The sequence below is a fragment of the Lissotriton vulgaris genome, chromosome 10 (assembly GCF_964263255.1).
Source record: "Lissotriton vulgaris chromosome 10, aLisVul1.2, whole genome shotgun sequence".
In the NCBI taxonomy this organism is placed as follows: domain Eukaryota; kingdom Metazoa; phylum Chordata; class Amphibia; order Caudata; family Salamandridae; genus Lissotriton; species Lissotriton vulgaris.
Genome location: NC_141698.1, coordinates 639613075 through 639626916, shown reverse-complemented (window position 1 = coordinate 639626916; position 13842 = coordinate 639613075). Strand labels below are relative to the sequence as shown.

The following is a 13842-nucleotide window of genomic DNA, read 5'->3' as shown; positions in this document are numbered from 1 at the left end:
CTAAGAATGTTGTAAAGGGTGGTGTGAATATCACGTTGGCCCCAGCTGCCAAAGTTGAAAAAAACAAAGTCTACTCAAAGTGCACGTATATGGTCTTCAGCAATTCAAGAATACATTTTGCAGTCATCAGTTCATCCACCTGTACACCTGTTTGAGCTTTTGTCCAGTAATCTGTCCATGCGCGCTACTGCTAGTGCATTCACTGTCTCTCCCCCTTTCATCCATGAACTCATATAATCACAAAGACACACACTGTCCGGTCAATATAATGTGTTTAAAAAGCCTGACCTACTAGTTTGGCAGTGTCTATTTTAACAAATCCGTTGTGCAGCGTTGTAACAATCTAATGCATGTTTCCCATTACCAGCCATAACACAATTGTATTTCAATATATTAGTGAAATTAGCACAAAGCGCTTTTTATTCTTAACTACTGGCGTCCACTGGCTTTCAACTTTAACTGGAGGCCAGCGTTGTAGTATTGAGTTTATTTGGCAGCCCGGCCTAGTTTCAGATCCAGCAACAACGTTAAGTCACACTTAATAGAGACTGTCCTTACAAGCGTGCTGCAGACCACTGATTTATAACCTTTCTGCAGTGTCTGTCTCTTGGTATGGGATCGTGATCATAGTTCTGATTGCAGTTAATCTGGAGTGGGAGGGCCAAGTCAAACCTGTGTTTACTGTCCAAGCATGAGGCATTTGTACCTGAGAATCACCGCGCTCAAGAAAATTGCCCTTGCAATTGTCTGTCATTAATTCGAAGCCAGCCGTACTGTTTACTATGCGTTGCCGTTGCATAAAGTGGCTGTATTCCTTCACAACGCCTCTTGCTCTTGATATTGGCTGATACCAACTCTCTTCTGCGATGATTCATTTTTGTGTTTCTTACTTTGACTTTATCTCTTGTTCCATTAGACAAAGATATAATTACTATCTTTACCATTAGTATTAAAAACAAATTCTTGCTTGTAAGAAGTGCCCACCTTAACACGACTGGCTCATTTTGTATAGTTGAGAACTGTCATAGGTAGCCTTTGTAAATTGTAAAACTATTTTACTATGCTATTTGACGATAGTGAACATTTTCTCCAACTGAATTGATAGTTATGGTAAAAAATTGAGCATTATTTTAAAACAAACCTTCTGTAATTCATACTTGCCATGAAATGTTATAGGTGGCCGCCAATTGATACCATTTACGGTAACGTAGTGCAGAAAAAAAATGAATGTTGCTTTCCTTGCCTCTCCAGATCATCCAAAACCACGGTGGCACTGTGGAACCCACGCTTAGCAGTAGATGTACTCACCTTCTGTGCGAGAGCCAAATGAGCAACATGTATGCACAGGTAAGTAGAAGCAACGTGCTGAAGTGGGCGGGGGCGACATCAAACCTGCTGAGTTAGTTATGGTTTGAAGATTTTCTTTTGACCAATTAGGTTTGACCGTTTAATATAGTTCCACTTAAAGAAATAACTTCACTTTAAAATTGTTACTTTCTTAGTTTTCTCAGTGCAGTTTTTGCTGCTCATTTTCTTTCTTAATTTCTCCTTCCAATGCGTGTCAGAGAAATTGTATTAGTTCACAGGGTGGTTGGAGCACGGTGCTCTCCTCCCAATAAGTAAATGAGGCAAAGTAGTGTTTCTGATGGATACATCTGCCTGTGGATTCTTCATTTTTTGAATTCCCCCTGCACCAATTCAAAAGGTGAGGAATCACCGGGCAGATACTGTGTCCACCAGAAAAAGCGTTACCGAAGGTAAGTAACTTGTTCATTTAGTGCAGCATTTCTACTTGTGTTAAAAAGCCATTGGTTCTGGTAAGGACTCTGATGATGCATTCCAGTGATTTCAAGAAGTGCCACATGGGCCTGATTCTCTGGGGTGGTGCTTGTTTCGGCACAAGTGCTAAAAGGGTTTAAAAAACTTAGTGATGCAGGCTGCTGCGAAATCTTCTATCGTGTAGCCTGTCATATTTATGCTATATTCTTCATGTCTACATTTCTCATCCTTTCAATCTTTCTGGCCCTTCCATTGAGAATCTGTCCTTGCGTTTGCCAAAATGAAAAAATAAAAACGGACACAGCTCAAAATCTAATTTATCCGCAGACCCTGGCACAATTTACAAGCTAACGCTGATGTGCTGCCTGTCAGTTTATAAAGCCATTACAGATTCAGACAGCAGATTGGTTACATAAATCTTGCGAGCTAAGGTCTCTAAAAACTGTAGTACATACAAGCTTTTCATTTGTTGAAATGAAGACATTTGCCTTGCATGCATCTCCACCTCATTCAATGTATTCCCACAATATTCAAGGCATTGCCACTATTATTCCAGATCCACCATTATAGCTGGGTGGACATCCTCACTCCAGGCATTTTCACAGAATACTGAAATTACCACTTTTATACATGGGCTTCCATTGTACTGGGTGTAGACGATCATACTGTAGATGGCCTTGGTGCAAGGCATTGACGTGCTCTTATCACTCCGGTTGTGGAGGCCTCACAGGTTTGAACGGACAGGTTGCACACATTTTCTAGAATAGGTAATCACAAAGCAAGAGCTATTATCATTGAATATCAGCTTTATATACCATCCCTTTCTTCCCAAATATCTGTTTGGACAGCATCTTGCCATGGATTCCCAACAATATGCCTAGAATTGTTGACATGTTATGTCAGCAGCAACATAATGCAGTATGTAGCAACTATAGCATGTTCTTACAGGCACATAGCAATAGTCAAGAACTTTTTTAAATATACTTAACCTGAGACATGACAGCTCTTCTTACCTTCCTCACCACGCACAGATCTCGTTTTTTCCCTCTGCTTTAATAGATTTCCACTTCATGGCAGGCACTGCACACAGTAATCTTGTGATTGACTCTGCTGTGCCTCTAATGCACCTAAAAGAGGTGGTGCTGCACTGCACAGGGCATTTTGGACTGACAGCAACATTTTGCTGTTGGAGCACTGCCCAAATGCCTTTTTAGGTCTCGCCTGTCGATGCGCATGCGCATCGAGCAAGGCGAGAGTATTGCGAGTTATCCACTCTTTATCCACACTGCAAGGAATCGTGGCGATTCCTTGCAGTGCCCGTGACTTTTAAGGTCAATGCGCATGCGCATTAAGCTTATGCGCATGCGCATTGACCTTAAAAGTCACGGGCGCGTGCATGTCCCCTCTCCGCCCCCTCCCCCGTTCCGCCCCCTCCCCTGTTCCGCCCCCTCCCCTTCCCGCCGTGTCGCATTTCTCCTCCCCCCTCCCCTCCGGCTTGTTTGTTTATTTGAGCCGCACCGCCCCCTCCCGCCGTGTCGCATCTCTCCTCCCCCCTACCCCCTCCCCTCTCTTCCCTCCGTCTTGTTGTTATGTCTGATTTTGCCAACTAAGCAGTAGTTGGAAAACTTGTTTACTGCGCAGTCGTCATATTTCTCGTTACTGTAGTACAGTGGAAATTTCCCTGCCAACACTCTATCTGTTGTTTAAATCACAGAGTCCGTGCCTCTATCAGTCATCTTTCCCACCGGGGAGTTTCACTTTTTATAAAACCCTTGTCATATACCACAGACCAAACCTGTGACTCATGGGCGCAAAAAGTTACCAAAACCTGCCCGGAAGCATTAGAACACGTGCCACTTTAAAAACACTGCACTCCTCTGTCCTGCACACATGATGCACACTAAGGGTTTATTTACTTTGGGGAGACTCGCCTGTTTGAGCAATGTTTAGGAAAGGTCGTGCTTCTTCTGGGTCTCGATGAGTTTGTCATGCAGTCGCTTCCGTTTCCAGTCCAAGAACCTTCTACGCTGGCGGTTAGCTTGCCACCCCACCAGCACCCCTGAGGCAAAGGCGAGAGTTACGGCAAGATACAGGCTACGCTCCGACACATCACCCATGGCGGTCCCTTCTGTCTATGAGCCCGCCTACTGTCGCGCCGTGCGCCCCGGCAGCTCCGACTCCAAGGTCACCGAACACGGTTCTACTCAAACGGCTGTTTGTATACAAAGTAATAGCTCACAGCGCACAAGACATCCCGGAGCTCACCGCCATCTTGGAATGGTGCCGTTTACTTCAGTGGCAACGGAAGCCTTGTAATGAATTGCTCCAAAAAGTGAACATTTTCTTCCCCGGACCCCCCATCGCCCTTTAAAGACCCCGTGCAACTGGGCTATGGAGCAGCAAGCAGTCCTTTTCAGCTCAAGAATTAAGCAATCAGCCTTGTCCTGGCGACTTCATGCGCGCTCTCATGGCACAATATTATCCGTGGCGATAAAAATCACCCCGCAAACAGATATTTCTTTTGCAGCGCCCTCGTTCTTCCAACAAACCCCCCTCCACCCCATTCGCTCTGCCTGGTAATAAGGTGGCTGTTGAAAAGAAATCAAGACAGACAGGCATTTTAACCGAGCAGATGAGAGCTGTCCTCAGCCCCCCTCCCCCTCATAATTTCTTTGTATGTGGTCAAGGAGATGCTGACGAGGTAAGGTCCTGTCGATGGCAGGGGGGAAGCAGGAGAGAAAGGCAGCCAGAGCCTCGAAGCAGAGGGCTGCTGCTGGCAGTGCAGCCTGCTGGGCCGGGTCACTCTGTGTTATCAGGCTGCATGTACAATGTCATTTTCCTGACGCCCCCACCCTCTGTATATTTGGCCTCCATTTTCTCCAGTAAGGATGAATGACAGCTTTACTTACAGATTCTCCAGCACAATATGATGCTTTTTTGACAGCCTGTCTTTCAGATGCAGCTGAGTCCGGAAATAGAGAAAAAAAACATGCAGTTCTGCTTTTTTTCGCTCCCATCTGCTCATGGCATGCGCAGTGTGCTAAAAATTCATTCTTTATGTATGTCAAATGCAGGAATCAGTCTTTGGCGTTGAATTAAATGTTAGTGATCGCGTTTCATTGCATTCATTTTTATGTCAAATGCAGCCGGAAATAAGTCTTAGTTTTTGAGGTAAATGATAGTGGTCGCATTTCATTGAATGCACTCCCTTTTCCTACATATCAACTTTTTCTGCATCCTGTTCATATGAACAGGCCAGACAGACATGGTTTCTCCTGTGGGCTCCCTCTGTCCCCTCCCAGCAGCCCAGTAACAGCTTCTCTGTTTATGAAAACAGTGCCTTTTTTATGCCTCTCCTAATCTACTAGGGATGGGGGAGGATAATGCCAACAATGCAACCCCTCACCCTAACTCACCCTCACTCACCCTCAACCCCTCACCCTCACTCACCCTCAACCCCTCACCCTCACTCACCCTCAACCCCTCACCCACACTCACCCACACTCACCCCCACTCACCCTCACTCACACTCACACTCACACACCCTCACTCACCCTCACTCACCCTCACTCACCCTCACCCTCACTCACCCTCACCCTCACTCACCCTCACCCTCACTCACCCTCACCCTCACTCACCCTCACCCTCACCCTCACTCACCCTCAACCCCTCACCCTCACTCACCCTTCACCCTCACTCCCTCACTCACCCTCACTCACCCTCACCCTCAACACCTCAGCCTCACCCTCACTCACCCTCAACCACTCACCCTCACTCACCCTCAACCCCTCACCCTCACTCACCCTCACTCACCCTCAACCCCTCACCCTCACTCACCCTCACTCACCCTCACTCACCCTCACTCACCCTCACTCACCCTCAACCCCTCACCCTCACTCACCCTCAACACCTCACCCTCACCCTCACTCACCCTCACCCACCCGCACTCACCCGCACTCACCCGCACTCACCCGCACTCACTCACCCTCACCCTCACTCACCCTCACCCTCACTCACCCTCACTCACCCTCACTCACCCTCACCCTCACTCACTCTCACTCATCCTCACTCACCCTCACCCACCCTCAACCCCTCACCCTCACTCACCCTCACTCACCCTCAACCCCTCACCCTCACTCACCCTCACTCACCCTCAACCCCTCACCCACCCTCAACCCCTCACCCTCACCCACACTCACCCACACTCACCCCCACTCACACTCACACTCACTCACCCACCCTCACTCACCCTCACTCACCCTCACTCACCCTCACTCACCCTCACTCACCCTCACTCACTCACCCTCACCCTCACTCACCCTCAACCCCTCACCTCACTCACCCTCAACCCCTCACCCACCCTCAACCCCTCACCCTCACTCACCCTCAACCCCTCACCCTCAACCCCTCACTCACCCTCACTCACCCTCACCCTCAACACCTCAGCCTCACCCTCACTCACCCTCAAACCCCTCACCCTCACTCACCCTCAACCTCATGCTAAAGATTTACAAAAAAACCCATAAACAATTCTAAAAGCACTAACTCTAATGCTGCGAGACCTATTGCATTTCTAATGCTTGTTCCAGTTGGGTATTATGGTACCTGTTTGCACACGTAGGGCATTGTAGTGTTTTACCTCACATATGAAGTTAAAAATCATTGGAATTTTGCGACATGCTAATTGTGGGATGGTGTGCTTTAGTGACAAACAGCATATAAGGATTAAACAGTTAAGACACATACATGGAGGAGCATCAGACTGCTTATGTTGAGGACCTTTTCACTAATTTGACTAATTTCACTCTCTTCTGGGTGTGCTCTTCGCCAGTTTTTCTTTCGGAAAGATGGGGGGTCATAATATTGTTTCTGCTCAGAGAAAAAGATTGGCACAATTTTATTAATTGAATGTCATAATGGAATAAACACAGCATCTCTCTTAATTATGTACCACATTTAAAGTTTTACAGGATATTTTAGGACAAATATTTTGTATGTATTTATATACATTTTTGGGATGAAACTTCTAATAAGAGTAGCTTGGTTGAAAAGTTTAGCAAAAATATGAAACTGTTGAAATACACCTTTTTTTATGTCTGCCTGCGAACGATTTTAGTTTAAAAAACTGCAGGATCTAAAGAAAAGGAGGAGATTTTGTGTCTGAACCAAGAAACCCACCTAATTTTAGGCTGTGCCGTCTTTCTAGTCCAGCTCCCCATTTCTATTTTCATTTTCTGCTGGCAGCCAACTGAGATGGTGTGACAACCGCTCCTATTCTCATTGTTTCTAACGGTGACCCCTCAGATTGATGTTTTTATCAATTTCACTGTGCTCCCATTCTGTCATTGTGAATAAGGCCCAATTTCTGGTCCTTTTTGGATGACTGCTGGGAGCCAATCGGATTAGCTCTGTCACACAATTTCTGCAATTTATGTTTTTGGTTTGCAATCTCGCAGCAGTCTGTTTTGTGGTGTCCAAAGGCCTACCATTTTCCTACGTGCTGCAAAGGGCGATCCAGATGTGCAGGCCCAGCTAAATATGTTGTGCCTTTGTGGGCACATAGTGACTACCAATTGGATTACTAAGAAGAGGGATTTGCAAACGTTTCTTCCCAAATTTCTGAAGTGATGTCATCATATGAACCGGTTTTGGAAACTTCCTGCTATTTTTTTGTTTCCTTAGTCAGCAGAAACCGGTTCCCTTAAAGACCGATTACCCTCCGTTATATTTCAGCTTATTGTGGATTTTTAGATAAGTTTGACAAGTCTTGGTTGCAATAGCTCTGCTTAAAGTGCACTTTTTGCTCGAAAATGCCTGGGCTAACTTTTAGCTTCAGAGGTTGCAAATGTGAAATGGATCTTGAATTGTACTGCATAAATGACTTTTCAGTCGGGCTATCCTTTAACAACTGAATGTATAAGGTACTGCTTAATAGCCATGATTTCTATTACAGCAGACTCATTTTGCTCTGTTTTCTGTTTCCTGCTATGTAGAGCACAAAGGTCCTGGTTGCCTTTGCCACAGTACAAATGTTTTTCCTTCAGCTTGTAAATATTTTGTCAGCAAGTCTAGTAAAGCAAACTTTATTTGCATTAATTTCCATATGAACACTGAATGCAATGTTATTTTTGTTTTAATTTTGATCATGTTTTTTGGTAGGCAATGAAGGAGAGGAAGCGATGCATCACAGCACACTGGCTCAATTGTGTCCTGAAGAAGAAGAAAATGGTACCGCCCCATCGAGCTCTACATTTTCCTGTGGCATTTCCACCAGGGGGAAAACCTTGTTCTCAACATGTGAGAAATGAAAATGGTCATTTATAGTGAAACTTCAGCTTGTGTGCATAGTGATGTATGTTTTCAGGATCTTTGGTGTACCTTGAGACATAAGGGCTTGGTCTAATGCCCCAAACATTGGTTGTGGCAATTGATAAAGAACAGCTTTTTGTTTGGCTCCCAACATATCTCAGATGGTCTGTTGCTGTTTCCTGTAGAATGTGCCTAATTGTGGCCGTCATGATTTCTCTTATAACTTACTTTTTTGTACTTTAACTTTTAGACCATGTGGTTTACATATTCTATAGGACCGACTTTGAATATTACATTTCTGTAATGTTTCCCCTAGTCTGAGTTCAGTTTTCTTTATCTGCTTAGGAGGGTAATCCACACCATGATATTTCAAATGTTTTTCACGTTTGTGAATGTTTGTGACTTTGGTAGGAAAAATTAAATCCTCAAATATTAAACTTTAATAACAAACCTTTGAAAGTGCACTTTGATACGTAGATGTTCAATTATAAAATTGTTTTTTTTAAATTCAAATCATTTTTATTGAAAGTTTATATGAGCAAAATAGTACAGACAAGGTAGATCTAAAAGGGAGAAACAAATTTCCATTGGGGAGTCATAAATGCATTTAAGTACAACATTTATAGGCATGTATTATTGATGAAGTAGCCTATTTTGACCCAGACTTTTTTTCCCTTGATGTAGTCTTTAGGTATTTGTTTAGGGAATTATAATCCCTTCGGTTGATTTGTACCCATTCCCACCAGATGTGAGCTGAGAGTTTGGATAGGACTTCTAATTCTGAGAGAATGGCTTTAAGGCCGGTTGAGACATGGATGTCCCATAAAAGGAGATCCTCTTTATTTAGCTTAGTGTGTGTCAGGGGGTGGGGGAGGATTCCCAAGGCGTTAGAGGTTATGTCTGGATTGCAATTTAGAATTTGTGATATGATTTTAGCCTTTTGTACCTAAAAATAATAACATTGCTTTATTTGTGAGTTTTGTGAGTTTATACCGCGCTAGAATCAAACTCCCAAAGGACTATCTCCGCGCCATACACCATGTGAGGTGGTTTACAGACAAGAGGAGAGATTATTGGGAAACTGCTAACACTGAAATAAAAAGGTTTTCAGCTTTTTCCTGAATGCTAAGTGATCACTACACTGCCTGAGCACAAAGGGAAGTTTGTTCCATAGAGCTGGACCAACAAAGGACAAGGCTTTTCCGCCTTGTCTAGATTTCTTTACAATGGGTACCTGAAGTAAAAGCTGGTTGGAGGATCTAAGATTGCGGGAGGGGTTGTAAAGAATACATTTTTCGGCCAAATGGGAAGGTCCTAGGTCGTGCAGCCCTTGAGACTGAAACGTGTGCTGAAGATTATTAGAATTCTTAGTCTAGTAGATTCTTAAAATTAAAACAAAACTAAATGCTTTGTTTTTAGTAAGAAAACTGGCATTAAGCCTTTTAATGATTTTCAGTTGAAGTTGCATAGCAAGTGGCTCCATTCAATGATGGCTGCTCCTTTTGCTACTGAGCACGATTACAATATATAGTTCAAAGAATACCAGTTTAATTGAGTTGAACTTCCTTCAGCTTTCTTTTACTATTTTAAGTCTCCCTATTATTCCACAGAAGCACAAAACATATTTGGAAAATAGACCGCCTCATACCACAGGCAAAATATTGGAACGTTATATCCTGTCTGGAAATTTTAATATCAGTACAGCAGTTGTAATATTTGGATTACAGTGTACTACACTCCAATACATTGCATCTCTAACACATTGAGCTTGGGTATAAAATAGGATTGGAGACCGCATGGATCACACAGAAGAACATTTTCATATGTAAAACCTACTTTATGGATGAGTCCCCCTGGTCTTTCAGATATTCATTTTGAACATCTCTTCGCTCTGTTGTAACTGGAGAGGAATGTCTTAAATCTTAATATAATCCATGTATATACTTGTATTCCATGAAATAGGCTTAATGTTTAGTTACTGTTGTGTTTGTAGCAGTCCGAAGCCATTACTAAGCAAAAGCCAGTATAAACGGAGGTGCTTTGGTGGGATCCCAGTACTGTAATGCCAATGTGTGCTGCAGGGTAGCATTGAGATTGATTGGATTACAACACAGGTTTTCATAAATGAAGCACATCTAGAATTGTGAGAGTGTTGTGCAGGCTGAGCAGGCAAGCTTTGAGGCAGAGCTACCTCTCCGTGCTTGAAAGTCAGGGGTGCCCACTATGCGGGTTGAGCGGAGTTGGAACACCTGTAGGTGGCTGTAGTTATTTGAATTAGTGGCATTGCTGCGTGGTATTTATTGTATTTCTAACATTTAGAGTTTAAGAGCAAACGTGACCTGTAAGTATCAGAGCGCTGTACAGGAAAGCAACTCCAACCTCATTGTTTGATGGTGTTTAGATAATACAAACGTCATTAAGCATGTAAGATTTATCTTGTTATTACAGACTATTGTGTTTGGTGTGCACGGGTCTGCCAAAAAGGATGTCTTCATTTTAAGATGTACAGTCAATGTCTTTGGGTGTTGTAGGACTGTGCAGGAAGGCAATATACTTGTCATCCTTTGAATGCAATAACATATGTTAGAGGTCGTTGAACATGCTAAGTTACAAAGAGTGTGATGTTATGGACGAATTGTCTCTGGTGTGGGAGGGTCTGCACATGATATGTATGTCCTCGTTGTTGACAATGTGAATGAGATGGATTTGCAAAATTGATTCAAATTCTTCTGCTATTTCCACAACACGTTAGGTCGAACCATGCCTTTATAAATATATTCTTCCCAAATTTCTAAAGTGATGGCATAATAGAATGAATTGGTGTAATTCCAATTGGTATCTTCAGTTGATGGGATTATTGTTGTTCCTTCATGACCATGCACGTTTTTTTTTTTTTAAATTCCAGATCATTTCAGTTACTGGATTCACAGATAGTGACAGAGATGACCTGAAGCTAATGGCCTACTTGTCAGGAGCCAAGTATACAGGCTATCTATGCCGCAGCAACACTGTACTAATCTGCAAAGAGTAAGTCCTACCTTTATGTTGGAACTTTTTGAGTGTAAGAATTTAGCACCTTCCATTGCTGTTAAATGCTGCTCTTGATAGATTTCCTGGAATCGGTTTAACAGTGGTTGCTTCATTTCCCCACCTCTTAAAAAGGGCATCTTGCAAAATGTGAAGGATTTCAGTATGAACATGTAATCGCGGCGAAATTACATCACCCTTTTCTGGGTGGGGGCGAGGGGTTTATAACCAAATTATCCTCAAGTTTATAACTGTCACACTGTTTTATCATGTTGTGATGATTCTAGACACCCCACAATTAGTGGAAGAGCTTCTTATAGAGAGCTCATGCATCGGGATTCTGCTCAATTCTCCCAAACGTTTTTTGAAGACCTCCTGTAAATAGTTGATCATTTGTTGTTTTCCCTAAATTGAGTACTTCAGAGCCCATGGGTCCTTTCCCCAGTGTTTCTACTTTTAGTAGAGGTGTACAATCAGTCTCTTTTAGCACTCATAGTTTTGATTTATGGAGTAATTGATATAGAGATTCACCACTGACCTTGCTGGGAGTGCTTCGCCTGTTTGCTTGTCCGCCTCTCTGGCCACTTCGCTACGCCTCGCGGCCCCCGCTTCGCGGGAGCCGCTCGCAGGCAAGAGACTCTGCTAGGAGCCAGCCCCTGGGTCTTCACTTGTGCACCGGAGCACCAACGCGCTTCAAGGGACATTGTAGCTGACCCCAAGGACAGAGGCGGGACTGCGAGGACCAGCGTGCTCAGCGGCGCTGATCGGCCGCAGCTGGTCCTCTTCCCGCCCCCTCCTCCAGTTAAAATCGCCACGGAGTGAGAGTTCCCTGGGATTCACCACTGACCTTGCTGGGAGTGCTTCGCCTGTTTGCTTGTCCGCCTCTCTGGCCACTTCGCTACGCTTCGCGGGTGCCGCTCGCAGGCAAGAGACTCTGCTAGGAGCCAGCCCCTGGGTCTTCACTTGTGCACCGGAGCACCAACGCGCTTCAAGGGACATTGTAGCTGACCCCAAGGACAGAGGCGGGACTGCGAGGACCAGCGTGCTCAGCGGCGCTGATCGGCCGCAGCTGGTCCTCTTCCCGCCCCCTCCTCCTGCTCCTCTCCCTGATAAGCAGCGACAGCGACGCGCGCGGGGCAACGGCCGGGGCGAAGACCGGGCAAAGAGCGGGCCGTTTGAGGCCGTTCGAGGACGGCAGAGGACGGCCTAGGCCCACTCCCCCTGGACGCCAAGAAGACCATAGAAAATGCCGTTAAGATCAGGGAAGGAACGCACTGTCCAAATTAATACCACCAATGGCGTCGTTTCGGGTCCCCTGGACGCTTTTATAACACGGGCCACTGGTATCCTGGAAAAGGAAATCGCCATGGTTGAGAAAAGATTGTCAATAGATCTAATTAGTGGAAAGCGATCCTCACTGGGGGCTCTAGCCACATCTATCTCCCCTGCACCCCATGCTGCCTTCAATTGTGTCCATACTACCTCTACGGACGCAATAGTCCACTTAGAAAATAATGGGGGTAGCCCAATAAGGGATAAAACGAAGGAAGAAAGGAATAGTATAAATGCTTCCAAAGACACACAGGGGGACGGGGAGGAGGATAATGTTTCCGTGATTAGTAAGGATCAGGATTTTAGCCAGCTCTCTGGATCCCCTCTCCTCAACCAGTCCAACGTGTCGAACACTGCTGAAAATGTTATTCCCCCTATATCCAATCCCGGCCCCAATACCAAAAAGAGAAAACGGGACTCTAGGATGTCAGGGGAAAGAAAACTAAAAACCAGTGAAGTAAATAAAGTCCAAGGGGAATGGTGCCAGGGGCCTGAGCCTCACCCAAACCCGTTAATATCCTCTGTGCCTAATAACATGCTATGCCCCTCTCTTTTAGCTTTGGGCTCCTCAACTACTTGTCCCATGTGCCTCAACAGTGATGAGGTTCTATTGGCAAAAATGGAGGCCATGTTTAAAACACTACTCTTACCAGTCCTGGAGCGGACTAGGCTCATGACCTCTAAAATCGATAGTATGGAGGGTCTGATCCATTCAAACAATACGATGCTTCAAGCATTACTTGCCTCAAATAAGACGGGTGCTATTAGTACACCAGCACCCAGTAAGGCATCTAGTAAGGTTATCAGTAACAACAATATGGAAAAGGGTAAAAATCTCCCTAACAAAACCATAGGACCGAATAACACCATACCTAAAGGGGGTCAAAAAACCAATACCACCGCTACCACTTCTTCCAAATTGGGAGCTAGCACTTACACTCAGGTTCTAAAGCCCCAATTGAAACCAGTGGTTAGACAAAATACTGGTGGGCGCCAAAGCAGGGGTCCTCCCCCACAACCTAATTCAAATCTTCCTCCCCCAAGTACCTCAAGAGCCCAACACACTGCTTCCACCAATCACAGGGAGGGGGGGCGTAAAAGATCAAATACTCCCAGTGTTGATCTACCACCTGAAGCAGCCCTACACACCATTGTCTTGACAGGCGTAGCACCATTAAGGCCGGGTGCTAGGGAATCTTATGGTGACCTCCGCAATAAAGTCACCTTCTGGTTGAACAAAAATCGCCCGCTACCCCCCTCCACCCCCACGGAGATATTGTATGTGAGGAGAGTAGATTGGGTGGGGCCGGAGGTAAAAGACTTAGAAGGAGATTGCATCCTTATCTCGTTCAAAGACTCATGGGTGGTAGATGCTATTAAACGAGAACCCAGGTT

General features: G+C 44.9%; 2 protein-coding genes across 3 annotated transcripts in view; one reads left to right on the top strand and one right to left on the bottom strand.

Annotated features, from left to right (window-relative positions):
- Positions 1–13842, top strand: part of PAXIP1 (PAX interacting protein 1) — a 192106-nt gene that overhangs the window by 53957 nt on the left and 124307 nt on the right. For both annotated transcript variants that reach the window (XM_086941477.1, XM_086941478.1), the window contains exons 9-11: positions 1252–1347; positions 7939–8076; positions 10994–11115. In XM_086941477.1, coding sequence (XP_086797603.1) covers positions 1252–1347; positions 7939–8076; positions 10994–11115 — 356 coding nt within the window. The remainder of the gene's footprint in view (positions 1–1251; positions 1348–7938; positions 8077–10993; positions 11116–13842) is intronic.
- LOC147688622 (mitoregulin-like) lies at positions 3726–4050 on the bottom strand. Its single transcript, XM_086939946.1, has one exon. It carries the CDS (start codon positions 3894–3896, stop codon positions 3726–3728), a length of 171 nt encoding a protein of 56 aa, XP_086796072.1. The 5' UTR covers positions 3897–4050.

Bases quoted from the DNA above. Each gene is read 5' to 3' on its own strand.
- LOC147688622 (XM_086939946.1), bottom strand. From the start codon at position 3,896: ATGGGTGATGTGTCGGAGCGTAGCCTGTATCTTGCCGTAACTCTCGCC.